The sequence below is a fragment of the Anoplophora glabripennis genome, unplaced genomic scaffold (assembly GCF_000390285.2).
Source record: "Anoplophora glabripennis isolate ALB-LARVAE unplaced genomic scaffold, Agla_2.0 scaffold468, whole genome shotgun sequence".
Classification (NCBI taxonomy): Eukaryota; Metazoa; Arthropoda; class Insecta; order Coleoptera; family Cerambycidae; genus Anoplophora; species Anoplophora glabripennis.
The window spans coordinates 98,928-116,862 of record NW_019416618.1 but is presented as its reverse complement, the minus strand read 5'-3'; the positions used below and the strand labels follow the sequence as shown (position 1 = coordinate 116,862).

The 17,935-nt window shown below is 34.3% G+C and overlaps 1 protein-coding gene across 1 annotated transcript; it reads left to right on the top strand.

The window, feature by feature from the left end:
- Positions 1-26: 26 nt before the first annotated feature.
- On the top strand, positions 27-17,878 carry LOC108910216. Its single transcript, XM_018714764.1, has 5 exons — positions 27-101; positions 257-2,889; positions 9,160-9,395; positions 10,448-11,982; positions 16,816-17,878. Exons 2-5 carry the CDS (start codon positions 305-307, stop codon positions 17,137-17,139), a joined length of 4,680 nt encoding a protein of 1,559 aa, XP_018570280.1. The 5' UTR covers positions 27-101; positions 257-304; the 3' UTR covers positions 17,140-17,878.
- Positions 17,879-17,935: the final 57 nt, after the last annotated feature.

The window sequence follows — 17,935 nt, the reverse complement described above, 5'->3', positions numbered from 1 at the left end:
CGTTCAGCTCTCGCGTCACAGAAATCTCTCAAAATACACTCTAGTTCATTATTACAACCTCGCTGCAAAACACATTTCCTTCCCAATTAATGGACACTACGGTAAGTCGAGTGGGCAATAAGTTTGTTTGAAACGCTTTGCTAGACCAACGCTAACCCTAGAGGCTGCCGCAGACACGCTGTGTAACCGTACAACCCCCGACACGTGCTCCCAGACGAAACAGAATATGTGTAATCGCTGATTTTTGTTCCTCCAGTGCGAAGTGGTTTTCCCCATGACCCCCAAGACATGATCACCCGATAATATGAGCCTGAATCAACAGCCACCCCCCGATAGCACCGGACAAAGTCTTGGCTACGATCCAAAATCTTCCAAACGCAACAGTGGTCTATTTTCCTTCTTGAAATGGTTCAAGCCCTCCACATCCCGTGAGTCCATAGACGCGGATGTGCAGGTATCCGAGTCGAGCAGCAGCAGCAGCCTGAATTCCGTGCATAGTGCGGGGACAGTGGCGTCTTTTTCTTTCGTGCATCCTAGTGCCTACGAGAAATGCGTGTCTGAAAAGTGCATCGCCTTGGGACCGGAAACCGACACCTACAAGGCCAGGCTCAAACAAAGAGACAAGCGCAGAGAGAATGACAAGAATCTGACGCTCAGGAAGAAGTACAACTTGTTCTTCAATCGAGACACCTTCTTGAAACCCAAACAGCCTGAACCCGACGAAGAAAATACTAAGAGCTTGCCCCTCATGACCCGTACGACGATGGAGATCGAAGAGGACCTTAAGGTCCATCGCAGAACTAATAGTGAGTCTTCTAAAATTAAAAAATCCGGGGCTTACTTACACGTTAAGGGTAAAAGGAAAGCCCCGCAACCCCCTGGGCTTAAAGACGGTCTTTCCACGACGAGTTTGCGGAGAAAGAAACGTGTCGCCCCCACACCACCACCAGTAACTCCAGAGAAAGTAGTAAACACCCTACAGAAAATCAATAAAATTGAAGCGATACATGCGAATGAAGAAATAATATGCAACGATTCCTTAAAATTAGATCACGGCATTCTCAAACCCGCTAAAGACATGGATAATTTGAAACTCTCTCCGGACGGAAATAGCTCGAACGTTACAAATTCCCCAACTACATCGGCAAGGTCAAGCTGTGTAGAAGCTCCCGTGTCCCCCAGACCTTGGTACAAAAGGAATACCAGTCGAGAAAGCATCGCTAGCACCAAAAAGGAGCACAAGTACGAGCAGATCGAACGCCTGCCAGACGTGCCCTTCATGAGGAACTCCGTATTGGACTTAACCCTAGACGAAGCCAAGCCGGAAAAAAAGAAAGAGGAGAAAAGGAAATCCGGCATGTCTTTCCTCACCAACATCAGCGAATTAGACAGAGAGGCGTCCGAGATAATAAAAAATAAAGAACTGGAAAAGAACGGGTTCGGTGACATTCAGGAAATGCCGGAGTTTATGCGTCCCAAAGATACGAAAATAAATACGGACAGTTGGGTCTCGCCGAAGCGACGGTCGGCCAGAGACCTGATAGCTAAATTCAATGCTATCACAAACGTTACTAAAGTGACTGTGAACTCGGCGTTTTTTGGGGCTTCCCAGAAGGAATCAAAGCTTTTCGGGAAGCAAGCGAGTTTGGATGAGACTAGGCGTCGACAGGAATCCCTTCTGGAGTCACACAAGAAAAGGCTGGAGGAGATCGACAAGAAAAATTCCCCACTTATGAAATCCGAGAGCGCTAACGCTATCAAAGCGAAACCCGAGACACCAAAACTGGAGAGAAAGAGTTGGAAGTGTCCCAAGTGCAATTTGGAAAATGAATACTGGAGAATCATCTGCCACGTGTGCTCTGCCATCAAACCATATTTCGACGACTTTTCTTCTGGTAAAACTGAGAATAAAATTGAAATTAAAATGTCCAGTCCTCTCGCCATTAAACGAGAAAAGACCCCTCCCAAGAAACCAGAGATGAACATGGAAAGATCCAAAACACAAATTGGTTTCTCAGCTTTGGCTTCCTACAACGCCAACAATAAGAATAAATTAGAAAAAGTCTCAGTAGAGGAAAAGTCGCAGGTAGACACCGACATTAAAAAAATCGAAAGAGAAAAGCTCAAGAAAATGTTGATCGAAATGAAGAATTCCTTACCGAAACGAAAATCAAACATCATGATGAAGCAGAACAGTAGAACCAGCGTAATTGTGGAAAATCCTGAGAGCACAGAAGTGGAAATAAATGCAAATCCGGAACAAATACATCCCAAAGAACTGAAAGACATACCTTCAAACACTGACGTTCTTCCAGAGAAAAATTCTGATATTCCAGAAAAAACTCAGGAAGAAAAGGTGGCCGAGATACTGATCGGTACAACACAGACGATATACGAAAACATTAAAGTGAGAAAAACCGACAATCCAAAGCCTATAAAAGTCTCGGCGGAAGCTCAAACTAGTGGAGCGACCAAGCAAATCGTTCCACCCTTAACTATATCAAATTTGGTGAAAGAAGAATCGAAGAAAAACAACTATGAACTGATGAGACCCAAAGACTTCGAAGATATTTACGCGGACAACAACGGAAAATCCGCCGTCAGGATCTATGCGAATCTAGCAAGAAACGACGAGTTATCTCTGTTCTTCAACATGCCCAAGAACTTCAATAATATCAAGAACAACATCGGACAGGCCCAAGGCGTTAGTAAAACTGATACTATCGAAATCAACAGGCTGTTGAGGAGACTCGAAACTTCGATCGCTAAGGGAGAGTTGACGGAAGCAGCGAGTTTTGCCAAAGAATTGGCCCAGCTGAAGGTGAATTGTTCCGTTATCAGGCAGAAACCGCAGACAGCAAAGTCCGATGATAAAAGGAAAGGTTTCCAGTAAGTGTTCTATATTTATTTTTCAATCGAGGCTCTCAGATGTAAACGTCAACGCGTACGACTCTGAAACATATGCATAACTGTATTTATTTATATCTTTCACGTTCGAAACGAAATATACTCGCGAAATTGAAGTCTACATTTGTCTTTTACATACGAGGTGTAACTTAATCACGTAATAAAATTTTAGTAAAGGGGAATATTTTACGACAAAAAGTTTGTAGAAACTATGTCCTAAACGGCTTAGTTTTTGAGATACAGGGTGTTACACTTTTTGAAAGTATAACTATTATACAAATATTATGTTCAGATGTTTGGTGATGAAATTTGAATTGATGATTTAACCAAGGAAATATAAAAATTATCTGAATCAGTTGCAATTATGTCAAATAATGGCGTAGATCCTGGGCTGCTACAAAGAACCCCAGAATTTCGGCTCCACTGTAGTAACTATAAAACTATACTCAAATGCATTTCAAACACGATCACCGTTAAAAGAAAAAAAATAACGTACAAATTTTCAATTATCTAAAAGGTGTAGTTCCTAAAATAATCAACATTTTTATACCGACGGGCAGTGTTATTGACTTCCATATCAAGGAGGGCGGAAAAATTTAAGTACAAAGTATTGAAAAAAAAATCAAATATAATTGGGTAGTAGGTACTATTGAAATATGAAGAAAATGTACTCAACATTATTTTTTATAGTGAAAGTCCATTCTTCTGCGCTGCTTTTGTCCGAAATAAACTTTTCAATTACTTTTTTTATTTGGTATTTCTCGCATTACAAGTGCTACAATCAATTTAAAAAAAAAACACTCGAGAAACAATATGTAAGTAATAAAAATTTACACCACACCTGAATAAATTACGTTTATTAAGAAAAAAACGGTGAATAGCTATTATTCGGTTACGGTCTTAATAAACAGAGCCCAGACTTCATAATAAATATACGCTACTCCCTCTCCATCTTTCACTGCTGCGCGACGGTAACCATGACCACCACTGTAAACACTTTACAGATGTAGAGGTGAGCTACGAAGAGACAACGTTTTCAGAGTTTTACAAACGAATTTTGCAAGTCGATTTAAATTGACTTCACATTATAAATTTAACATTTCCTTTTTAATGTTTTTCATAAGGCTAATAATTATTTCTTTTTACTACTACAATTTTCAGGGGGGGGACAGCGCTTTAGAGCTCCCCCGCACCAGCCGCCACTGCCAACGAGTTTTTTTACTTTTGATAATCATTTTGCATTTGAAATCTTATTTATAATAAAATGTGGTAGTTATTTATGAAAGAAAACTCTCTTCTCTCTTAATTTTGTTGTTAGATAATAAATATTCATAATTATACGAACGATCACGCCACTTTTTTAAGTAAGCGGACTTGTACAACAGCATTTATCGTTACATTTAGATTTCAGTTACTTTCAGAGCATAAAAAGATATCCTTGACTTTCATTCTGTTAAATAAATATATATAAATAGAAAGTTACTTATTCATAATATACAATTGGTATAATTAGCATATGTTTTAAGCTGGTCTCTCATGATTTGTTGTTAAAGTGTGTGTCTCTGCGCAACTGTTTTTTTTTTAAATCAAGTATGATATGTACAATACTACCATTTTTGATGGATCATCCATAAATTCTCTGTTCGAATAAATATCCATAATTACTTGACTCTTGAGTACCTACAACAATCAAAGAGTACGCGAATCTAGAATATTTGTACTCATGTATTCCCATTATACGAATACAATGTTGAATACCTCAGAGATTAAAGACAAAGAGAAACTATTGTTGCAACAAACTGAAAAAATATATAAACATGAAATGAGGCATTTTGTCCGAAAGTTTACCTTTGAATTATCTGAAGATATTTGTATATAATATACTGAGTACCTGTATACTTTTGAATTGAATTTTTTGATAAATAGTGCTTTTATTAAAAAAAGTATCCAAAAAATTACCGATTATACAGGGTGATTCACAAATGGTGACCAAAAAATGAAACCTCGTATTTTTTAGTGAATTTTAAGGTTTTTTTTCTATAAAGTTTTTATCTAGGCCGCTTTGTTAAAAACATACAGGGTGTTAAACTACAAAAAATATATATTTTTTTAATAATTTAAAAACTAGTAAGTGAAATAATTTGAAATTGGGCACATGTATTCCAAAATCTGAAGGATTTTCCTAAAATTTACATTCTCCAATGGCGAAGATATCGGTGGCATATTTTTCTAAATTAAAAAAATTAAATAGTACGCGACTGCTTTACGGTAACAATTATGATATTTTCGGATATTTTCTTTCAATTTTCTACAAATTACTATACTCTTGTTTTTCGAAAAAAGCCTGATTTTCGAGTAAAACTTAAAAAACGAACTGAAGACACCGGACCTTCCACTGGATTTCTTTTTGTGGGGTGCTGTTAAACGTCTGGTATACAGTGAATAAATTAATACCCCTGAGCAGTTAGAAGAAACAATAAATAATGCTTTTCATCAGATTCAAGCAACAATAAATTTCGAACATTTCGATATGGAGGCATTTTTGAGCATTTACTCAAATAAAATCATTAAAGTGATGACTAATGTTATTAATTTCTTTTTTCGAATAAATAACCGAATTATTGGTATTTATTATGTCATTTAAGTAAGTTGGCATATTGATTCCAGTACAAATATTGAATTAAATTCTACTTATAGATGCATTGTACTATATAGTCTTTCTCTTTAGTTGCCTACCAAATTTTAGCGTGATAAATAAACCATAGAAAGAATGTTTTTCTATCGGTCAGGAAATGTAGGACTAATCGCGAAAATTTAAGCTTAAAACTGTTTGGCTTTAAATAATTTCCCACAGCACACTGTATACATATACCGGCGTATAATACCTATTAATAGACACCTAACCAGTCTTTGAAAACGAAATGTATGCACATACATTAGAAAATGTTAACGAACTCTCAGAGGAAGTCGACTTTTCTTATTTGATGAGTAAGGTTCCTATAAAATCGAATACAAAAATAAGGTTTACGTGGAGCTTTATTCCTGCCGTGCTGTTCATTTATTCCTATGTATGACAATATGACTGGCTATCCTATTAATACCGTCGGAACAGGTGTGTTTATATTTTCAATGTGAACAATGAGTGACATATAGCTGAACAGGCCTAATTTGAAAACTAAACTTCCTGATACAGTCTTTAATAAATATGATTAATACCTGAAGTTAATCCAGAATCTTCTGCTGGGTTCATGAATTTGATTCAGATTATTTCTTATTCAAATTGTTAAATTATTTTGAAAAGAGGAGTAAAAAGTACCTACTCTTCAATTTTGTAAAACTTTTTCTAAATATTTGCTTTCCTGAATGCTTTGATTTTTGAAAAACTTCTTTATTAATAGTAACTGCTACCTTTGAATCTTTTAACATTTAAAAGTGTTAGACATTTGACATTTAAACTAATAAAATTTGATTTCAAAACAGCAGTGAAAAGAGATAGGCCCCTACACCTCTATTTATTTATAGTATTGCTTTATTCATTGCATTGCATTGACATAAATCATAATTAACAATATTTTTCATATAAAAATAGTCCAAACAGCGATAACCCGGTATATTTATTTATAGCGTAGCTTTATGCCGTTTCAAAAACAAATAAATAGCATAATCGGCGTGGGAGTGTATCGTATAAAAAGAATATAAACAAAATTACTCGTGATTTACTCTTGGGGAAACAAAATATTCAGGTTACGTACAGATTGTTCAAACCGATGAACCAATGCAAACCGTGAGTGTTTATTTGAATAACCCAAATTTTACAGGCACGCATACGAATTATCCGCGATCAATTGAAATTCGCAATCAGTGGGATGTATGTACAGGGTGAATCAAATTCGATGGGATTAGGAAGTGCCTGAGAATTGATTAAAGATAGGACAAAAAAATTGATGACACTCTCCTGAGCCCGATTTTCAACACAAATTTATCCGTCATATCATATTTGATATGTGTTTTCTAGATAGAGAGAGTAACCCAGGCAAATACCACAGATTACAAATACTATACTCTTTGCTTTACTTTTCATGGGTCACCCTTATATCTCGGTTATTTTAAATTAAAACGTTTCCATAATTTAATACGAAATAATTACCTGCAAATAGATTATTCTAATTAAAATATGTAGAGTTTATTCACAGGAGTTCGGTTTCAAAAATTAAAAAAAAGGTGGAAAATAGGTATTCTAGTTTAGCTTTCCTAGAAATTCCTGAGTACCAAATTTGAATAAAATATCTTTAAAAGTGCCTAAGCAATATTTAGTTGATTTAAAAACTATCGAAGTTTGATAAGCTTTTTCTTGTATCTCTTGTTTTATATTAAGTTGTCAAATTCTCCAGAAATATTTTTTTTATCTGGCCAATAGAGAAACATTAGTAAGTATATAAATCTATCTGTTCCTTATTTTTTCATATTTATTGAAATTATTTACATCAAATGATAAGTGGTAAACGAATAAACCAAGTTACAATTTTAAACAACAACTGATTAATCGTCTTCTTTCTGGTTAAGAAATAAGTTTATAAAAATTATTAGAGAGAATTTAGAAAATAAAATTAGGTAAATATCTAGGACAATTATTATTAGCCAAGAAAAAAGAAATAAGAAAGGTAATAGGGTTAAAAAAATGTATTAAAAAAATCGGTTAATTAAACTGAAAATGTTTTTTTAGATCATAGCCAGTTCCTACTAAAAAAATATGAATTTCTTCCATTACTCGTTAGTATGAGATCCACTAAAATAAAACTAATATGACCAATCGATTCTACATCAAAAAATTTTTGTAGATCGTTTTTATTTTAATTCTAATCTATGTATCAATGCACAATTACACAAATAACATAAATCATAACATAAACGTAAAAGAATATAACTCTGTAACTCAAAAATGAATAGAGATTCTACAATCCGATACGACTGTTGGATTGTCTTGAAAACCTAGCTGAAGAATGTTCACCAGTTTTTCCTATTATCAATAGATTTAATGTCGAATGTAACTCATCTGTACAGAGTGTAAAAAATAAATTGAAGGCTGAGTTAAGTTATCGATCAGAACTAGACATATTTCAAATTTCAACCTATAGTCCAGACGGTATCTGTTTCAAAAAGTCATATTTGGGTGAATCGTATATCCACGGAGATTTTTGGCTTTTTGGCTTTCAAATATCACTAGAAATGAAAGTTTTTCTATGCGCATAAAAAAAAATTTCGGCTTAACTTTTGGCGGCACAATATGTTAAAAAAATTCGAAAAATGTCATATTTTTCTTCCTATTTAATTATGTATCTTTTCAGGAGTTGATTTTAGGCGAAAATGGAAGAGGAAAAAATGTTTGTAATTAAATTTTTTACAATACATGACTGGTTACAAATCGAATGAATCATGATTATTATGGTAAAAATCGAAAAAATCACAAAAATGGGGTTNAAAAATAGTTTAATATGTACAGAATTTAACAATATTGTATGCATAACTTAATAATACTATCCTATAATAATAATTTTCACAATTGTGATGAAAATTGCGATAAAAATATTAAGTACATTTCCAGTATAATTATACAGCTGACAACAATGATACAATTAGACTGTGAATAGACCAGGCTTCATCTAGAAATGTAAATAAATAAGTCCCCTTTATTTAAATGTCCTTGACAAATACTATACTCTTTGCTTTACTTTTCATGGGTCACCCTTATATCTCGGTTATTCTAAATTAAAACGTTTCCATAATTTAATACGAAATAATTACCTGCAAATAGATTATTCTAATTAAAATATGTAGATTTTAATCACAGGAGTTCCGGTCAAACGTCAAAAAATTTTTGCAGATCGTTTTTATTTTAATTCTAATCTATCTAGCATAGCACAATTATACAAATAACACAAATCATAATATTACATAATTCAAAAATTAATAAAGTGATCCTACAATCTGATATGACTGTTGGATTGTCTTGAAAATCTAGGTAAAGAATGTTCACCAGTTTTCCCTATTATCAGTAGATTTAACGTCGAATGTAACTCATCTGTACAAAGTGTAAAAAATAAATTGAAGGTTGAGTCAAGTTATCGATCAGAATCTAGACATATTTCAAATTTCAACATACTACTACTATTCTTTTTTTGTTTTCATAGCCTGACAGTTTGCCGTAATCTGTTTTGTATACAATCATTCCTAATAATTTACTTATGTTTTTAGAATTGAGATGTACGTGGAAGATAAGGTCTCCCACAGGGGACCTTTTCCAATAGAGGTGACGGCTGATCAAACCGTGGCAGACCTGAAGACGCAGATCGAAAAGGAGTTCGAGATACCCGCTGACTACCAGAAATGGATTTTGGGCAAGGAATTGGTAACTAATGAAAACTCGACGCTGAAGGAATATAATGTTACGACGGAAGGGTGTCCAGTTTTCCTTTATTTGGTAGCTCCAGGTAAAGAATATAGTTTTGTGAACAAAATATGCACATACTTTTTAATGCGAGTGTTGATATACTGCTTATAAAATTAAAATATTGCAAAATGTAGTCTGCACTAAATACCTGTATTTTTAAAGAAACATGTGTTACTTTACTTTTAATATCCTTCTTCATTTTAGTGGATATCTAGTATACATCACAGTACGTATAAAATGACATTATTTCTAAAACAGATTACTTGTACGTGGACAAATTTGTGTAGGTGTTTATTCGAGCCTGCTAACGATTATAAAACCATTCGAAAGTACGTTGAAAATTTTCCAACTCCATCGGAAATAATTACCGAATGGGAGCCAGAAAAATGGAAACTAGGAAGTGTTTTTTATACATAAATGCCAGAAATAAGATATAGCCGCAGTGTGAAAACTTGTATGTCACAACAACTCGAAAAGTGAATAAATATCGGGCAATTTCCGAAATTCCTGTTGTTCTTTAGTTATTTCTTCGCAGGCTATTCTCGTTCTGTTGCGCAACCCACCTAATTCATTAATCCTATATTTATAAATTGGTGCTTTTTAATAGCCGAGCATACACAGCTCTGTCAAGTCGGGCACCCGATGTGATATATTAAAGGCACTAACGATTTGCTCCTCAAAACCGACTTAAAAAATTGTTTTACGAGTTAGCACTATTCCTCGAAAATAACTGGCTTTTTGTTTATTTTCTATTGAGCAGTTTATTATTTCAGTCTGCCAATTTTATCAAAATACGTGAGGTTGTTTATAGGATTTTCACCTCATTAGGAGCATTGACCTCTATTTTTCAGCCATTTAAATAATTTTTGAAAATGTGGAGATGATTTGTCAAGTTTAAATGAACCTATTTCCTAAATGGCTTAATTTATTCAGTAAAAAACAGTATACCATAAAAAGTGTTTTAAAAAAAACTCTATTGTGTTCTAGACAACTTTTTTTAAATGAGCGCAGGGATAATTTTATGACCCCCGTACAAGCAGAGCAAATTCAATCTCCTTTATTTCTAATTCTCAATTTTCTCTAATTTTCTAGATCCAAAAAGTAAAACTGAAAAACCCAAATCACCAAAAATCGAAGAAAAAAAGAATCCTCCATCGACATCACAGATCGCTGTTCCTTCATTGAGTGAATCAGTGAAAGAAGATAAACCACCTAAGCCGACCGCAGATGAAGAAATAGAAAAAATGAAAATGAATGTTCAGAACTTACAAAAGAAGCTGAAAGAAAGCAAAAGCGAAGGGAAAAAAATTGAAATCCAACAGCAAAAATTGTGTTCGCCGTTTACAAAACTAACAAGTGACAAACCAAACGACAGTAAAAACGAGGTGAAAAAAATTGAAATCCAGTCGCAAAAATTGGGTTCTCCATCCACAAAACCAATAAGTCAAATACCTGTTCTGCCTGCAAAAGCTGTTAGTCAACCTACAAATCCTGTACTGCAAGCTACACCCTCTAAATCAGTGGCAAAAACGATAGTTCAGTCGGCCAGTTCGTCATCACCTGTAAAACAATTAAAAACTCCAGTCACCATACAACAACCACCTGTAGTGATAGACCACACTCCAAAAATTATAAACGTCATACCAAAATTAGCGGAAAGTAGACCAAAGACTGAAATTATCATACCTATTACTGTTGAGGAAAAGTCAGCTAAACCAGAAGCCAAATCGAAACGGGTCGAAAAACCGATATCTGTAACCGAAATCAAAATAGAAGAAAAACAAATCCAGCCTACGCCAAAATTCCAAATCAGAGACTTTAAGGGCGGCGATTTTGCTTTTCCAAAAGCACGAAGTCCGCCAAAATCGGGTAACAATGTCACTAAACAAGACGCTTCAAAGGTAGAAAAAACGGAACCGAAAAATTCTGTCGCACCAGTGCAGAGACCGCAGCGAAAAGCTGAAAACAAGGAAGCGCCCAAAGCGAAAGAGGAGGACATGGAAGATTACGACTCCAAGACCTTAAAACCGGCGAAAGAATGGGAATGCCACCTATGCACGTTACTGAATCCGGTTTCCAGCAACATATGCGCGGTTTGCGCTACCGTTCGCCTCGCCAAAGCTCAACCTCCGAAGAGGTCGCCGAAGAAGAAAGCTCCACAACCAAACGGTGGCGAGGCGTCTGCAAGCAAAGACCAAACGTATCTGCAGCTGGTGAACTTGGACAACGCTGACTTGGTGGAGAACGTAGAACCCTTCGAGTGCGTCGTTTGCTTTCTAGAAATACCACCACGCGAAGGGATAACCCTTCGAGAATGTCTCCACCAATTCTGCAAGGCCTGTTTGGCGCACACGATAGAGTATAACGAGGAGGCGGAGGTGAAGTGTCCGTACAGAGACGACGACTATTCTTGCAACATCGCCCTTCAGGACAGGGAGATAAAGGCATTGGTTTCTCCCGCCGTCTACGAGCAACATCTGGCCAAGTCCGTGGCGCAGGCTGAGAATAAGATGGACAAGTCGTTCCACTGCAAAACGCCAGACTGCAAAGGCTGGTGCGTGTTCGAGGACAATGTGAATGAGTTTAGATGCCCCGTGTGTAGGAAAACGAACTGCTTGACGTGTCAGGTATGTACTATATGATGTGTCGCTATTTTTAGGGCTCGGTCTCGTCTGTGAGTCACCAGGGAATGAAATACGAGAACAATGTATGAAATTGCGTGAAAGAACTTTCAGTCTACTACGACTAAATTCAGAGTGTGACTAACCACGTTGCAATAAATTTTCAGGGTGATTCCTCCCGTTATACCAAACAAACGGAAAAGACTGTAGTAATTTTTTTCTGGGGTCAATTTTTAAGGTTCTATTAGTCCAGTCACTGAAGGCGAAAATAAGGTAAAAGCTCCCAATTTTTTCGAATAGCATGGATTTTCCTGAAAATTTGCATACAAGCTCATCTGACCCCCCACTTCAAAAGTTATATTGTCTAGATGTGTGCTTTTTTCTATTTGGGGGTGAAAACTACCCTTGTACGAAAAAAATGTGAAAATCGTAGATTTACGTATTTTAAAGATTCAATTCATGTTCAAATATATTGGATAAAGTTCCTTTCATGTTTTTTAATATAATTTATGAAATTTAATTACTTTTCAACCCTTAAAAATCCTTAAAAACCACCTTTCCATGGCCAAAAAAAATAGAAAAAAAAAGTGTTTAACAGTTTAAAATATTCTTTTGGTGCATTCACAATGTATTGCATTTCTTTTGTTATTCATTAGAAAGCTTACGACTCATTACAAAGTTTCAACCCTTAAAAACTATTCCTTATAATAAAATAAATAAAAAATATTATTGAAAGCTTGAGATGTTTGAATAATATGCATATGTTGAATTATGAACTTATTATTGGTTTTCAAATGATCTATGATATATTGCAACTTTTCAGCCACCCAAAAAACCCTTATGGAAGACCTACCCCTCATACAAAACCCTACCCCTTATAGAAAAATTTCCTAAAAATTATATGTGAGTATGATATAATATATATATTTTTAAATTTTATTGAATTTATTCTTACTATTTTTTCCGAATGTACACACACATACACATGTGAACTCGGATACGTGTGTGTATTCGTATGTATATTATTAAAATACTTACTCACAAGTGCTCCAAAATGCACAAAGATGATGGTAATTTACCCGCTCCGAAAATTTTACCGAAAAAATGCGATTAATTTTTTTAACATAACTTTTGTAATTTTAAAGTTTACTCAAAAAACCATTTTGTATGGAATTTAAAGCACTTAAAGTTTTGTGATTTGCAGGTTTTTTGAGCCCTTCGTTTTATAGATTTGTAAGCTAAAAGGGCTCAGGAAAGGCGGTCTTGGAGCTTAGTTTTGAGCTTCTAACGGTGATAAGTCAATCAAATTTTGTCCTACAAAAATTAAAAAAAAGCAAATTGTTCAGTAAGAAAAAACCTATAATTTCTTATTGTATCATTTTTTTATAACTGTTAGTTTTTGAAATATTTTGAAAGAAGGCGATTTTTTAAAAAATTGAAAAATTTTAGTCAAAAGTAAATGAAATATATTTTTTTTAAAATCTTCTAAAATCGTTCAAATTCCCAGAATCTACTGTTAATACATAAATAAAGTAAATTGGAGAAGGAATACGTTTAATTTTTTTTCCGTCAAGTCATTAACCGATTTTTGTTATTCAAAAATCAAGTTTATTTTTATTGTAACTTCATTAGTTTTCATGCTAACGACTTTTACCACCACTCAATTTAAAGGTGTTTTCAAGAACTTTAATAAGTGTTATATAAGTTTTCCTCGAAAAACCTTTAATTTTTCCGCTAGTGCGTTGAACGTTTCGATTATAGCTGTGTTCGAAATTGACTTCAACTTCTGGGAGTCATAACTCGGGTTCTATACCACCTACAAAAATTAAAAAAGCAATCTCTTTGCCTAATTACCTCCACACTATATAACTTTTGTTTCTTGGGCTATTCCCCAGCTACAGTTTAAATTTCACGAGCGAAAAATTTAGCGAAAATACTTCAGTGACTGGACTATANACACACACATACACATGTGAACTCGGATACGTGTGTGTATTCGTATGTATATTATTAAAATACTTACTCACAAGTGCTCCAAAATGCACAAAGATCATGGTAATTTACCCGCTCCGAAAATTTTACCGAAAAAATGCGATTAATTTTTTTAACATAACTCTTGTAATTTTAAAGTTATAAATTTACTCAAAAAACCATTTTGTAGGGAATTTAAAGCACTTTAAGTTCTGTGATTTGCAGGTTTTTTGAGCCCTTCGTTTTATAGATTTTAAAGCTAAAAGGGCTCAGGAAAGGCAGTCTTGGAGCTTAGTTTTGAGCTTCTAACGATCATAACTCAAATTTTGTCCTACAAAAATTAAAAAAAAGCGAATTGTTCAGTAAGAAAAAAAACCTACAATTTTTTATTGTATCATTTTTTTATAACTTTGTTAGTTTTTGAAATATTTTGAAAAAAGGCGATTTTTTAAAAAATTCAAAAATTTTATTCAAAAGTAAATGAAATATTTTTTTTAAATTTAGGCTTCTAAAATCGTTCAAATTCCCAGAATCTACTGTTAATACATAAATAAAGTAAACTGCAGAAGGAATACGTTTACTTGTTTTTTCCGTCAAGTCATTAATTTTAAAAAGTACCGATTTCTTTTCTCAAAAATCAAGACAATCATTTTATTTTGATTGTAACTTCATGAGTTTTCATGCTAACGACTTTTCTACCACTCAATTTAAAGGTCTTTTCAAGAACTTTAATAAGTCTTATACAAGTTTTCCTCGAAAAACCTTTAATTGTTCCGCTACAGTGCGTTGAACGTTTCGATTATAGCCATCTTCGAAATTGACTTCAACTTCTGGGAGGCATAACTCGGGTTCTATACCACCTACAAAAATTAAAAAAGCAATCTCTTTGCTATTTAATTACCTTCATTTTTGCTTATGATCTTTTTTTATATATATTCCCGAAAAATGGCTCAAAAACAAGCATTTTTTGGGCTAAAAATGAACATGTTTAGGCGCAAATATAACTCAAAAAGTATTGGCTGTACAAAAAATTATCATAGAACATTTTTTGCTTGGAATTCGTCCCTCTATCGAACCGTGAGGTTATTTTTAATAAAAAAAAATCCCACCCTCCAGAAGGGGTGGCATCCACCCCTAGGGTAAAAGCACACATCGGCACTATATAACTTTTGTTTCTTGGGCTATTCCCCAGCTACAGTTTAAATTTCACGAGCGAAAAATTTAGCGAAAATACTTCAGTGACTGGACTATATAATCTTTAAAAAATTGGGAATAAAAGATTTTTAAACAAAAACTGTTGAAAGTATACACTGGTACAAGCCTTGTGATAATTTCCTTGCGTGTAAAATTTAAGTAATAAGCAATAGTGGTGTAAGAATTAGATGCAGTATAAGGGATTTTAACTATAAATTTGACTTTAGTTGATTTGAATGGACAATTTCTATCAAATTTGTGCTTTCTTTGTAGAATGCACAGTTCACTAGTAAAAATCCATATATAATGTTAGACGCTAGTCAGTAGCGGATGTCGACAAATGCCAATTACGTTTCTTCAATTTCTCAAAAGTTAGGGGTACATAGGTAATTATTTAAGGTTGAATTTATCTTTCATTCAATTAAATAAGAATTTATACAAAACTTTAAACTATTCTATTTTCTATATACTCCAATCGAATTAGAGTTTGAACGTGAAAAAATTACATATTAGTAGGCATTTTATTGCAGTTTATGACGGCCGTCATAAAAGTGTATGTAGAATGATACCTAATATCAAAAAAACTAACTCGAAAGAAGTGGGACGAAAATCTAGACGACCTATCGGAACCTTAGTAATTTTATGTTGTAGACAATTAAATTGTCTACAATTTAAGGTATCTAAAGTCATATTTCACCAATTTTTTAACTGTCAAATAAAGGTTGAACGTCAAAAAAATCAGTTTTCGAAAATTACGCATGATTATTGCAAAAAGCGATGGATGTTGATAAAATTTATGGAAAAGACGGTCATTCCAATGACCGATTCAATTGCCCGTGAAATTGTTGCTCCAGGTAATTGTTAATTAATTTCGTTCGTTTTTTTTTGCAACTAATTGTTTAATTACTAAACGTTAATTTTAGAAGTTAATAACGTAGATATAAGTTCTAATTGATCCAAACAAACGTATCGAAAATTTCAAAAAGTTGAAATTAAGTTACCCTTTACAGCTAACGTAGGTCGTGCAAATCACCATTATAAACAAATTGTCCCAACGTCAGGCAAAAACCGCTCAGGAATTCGCTCTTTTTGCATTAAATAGAGCTTATTTTTACGATAATTTTAAAAGATAACTTTTTTATTACGTTAATTGTTTATGTAATGGACGTATCGGACCGGGATTTTAGAGAGAATTAAAGAAATGGTTAAACTTTTATTTTCAAAAAGTTTTACATTGATAGTTCATGTATTAAACGCGCTAGCATCAGTAAAAGTTAACGTTAATGAACGGCCTGCACGCGAGAGAAGGAGCGCCGGGCCCGCATATGCGCGTAAATGTGGCTCTCGTCGCGCGCGAGATTTTTTACTTGACGTTTCAAATTCGCTTCATTTATTAAAGTTAAAATTTGAACTCGGGTAATAAAGATAAAAAAAGACATGATACTACGACTAAATGTTTTGAAATCCTTCGAAAAATAAAAAAGCCAATTATAAATTTTCTAAAATATCTCGGAAGACGTTTGACGTAAAGTAAATATTATAGTAGGTGACTGTCAGATGGAAACAAGTAAAGCAAACAATTCAGCAAACAATTTTATTCAGTTTGACATTTACCTGCTATGATTTAGCTCCATTCTGAGTGCTAACTCGAACGTTTCTTTTTTACCACTGTAGGCCATCCACATGGGCGTGAACTGCAAGCAGTACCAAGAGAGGATGAAGGAGGAATCCGAAATCGACGAGGACGCGAGAAGGACCAGGACGATGCTGAACGAAATGGTGGAGAGGGGCGAAGCCATCGAATGTCCTACCTGTAAAGTGATCTTGATGAAGAAATGGGGCTGTGATTGGTTAAGGTGCTCAATGTGCAAAACTGAAATATGCTGGGTGACGCGAGGACCCCGTTGGGGACCCGCGGGCAAGGGCGACACTTCCGGCGGGTGCCAGTGCGGGGTCAACGGCGTCAAGTGTCACCCCAAGTGCAACTACTGTCATTGATCTTTTACTACTTTAATCTGGTTTTTCTTGTTTTTTATACTCAGGGTGATTCATTATAAGTGCGTATTGCGGGTGGAGGTTCCTTAAAAAAATACGTAACAAAAAAAGAGATAAAAGGTGTTGAAATTTTTCTTAAAAAGTGTTTTTTTTTATTAATACCAGAAAAACTATTCTTCCAATTTTATAGAAACCATTTATTTGCAACAATAAAGTATTATACTTAATGCAACTAGATTTTATTTATTTATTCCAGTGACGTCCCGAAGGGCAACCTACAACATACAGATATTAATACCAACAAAAATATGCCATTCCACAGCAAAATAAATATTAACCTTAATAAAAAGCAGTGGTGTGCCATATTTCTTGCTATTAATATTCCCTGGGTTGCCTTATGGGGCGCCACTACAATAAATAAATAAACAGTAAAAGATCCGTTTTATTATTGTAAACAAACCTGCATGGTTCCAATAAAATCGGAAAAAGAGCTTTACTGATATCAATAAAAATCAGATCAACACTCTGTATCTCGAAAACGAGCGTTTCCATTCACCTGTTTACAAGAACTTTTTTCTTATTTTTTTTTTTTATAAAAGCATCACCTACATTTTTCCGCAATATTAATGAATCGCCCTGTAAATTTCTATATTGATCACCGGGTATTCAAGCTTCTTGCAAATTAGTTTTTAGCTAGATACAAGCAACGTATTTATTGAAAATTATGAAAAAATACTCATACTTTATGGAAAATATACAGGGAGTCCCACCACAAACTCCATTGATGGATATCTGGTCA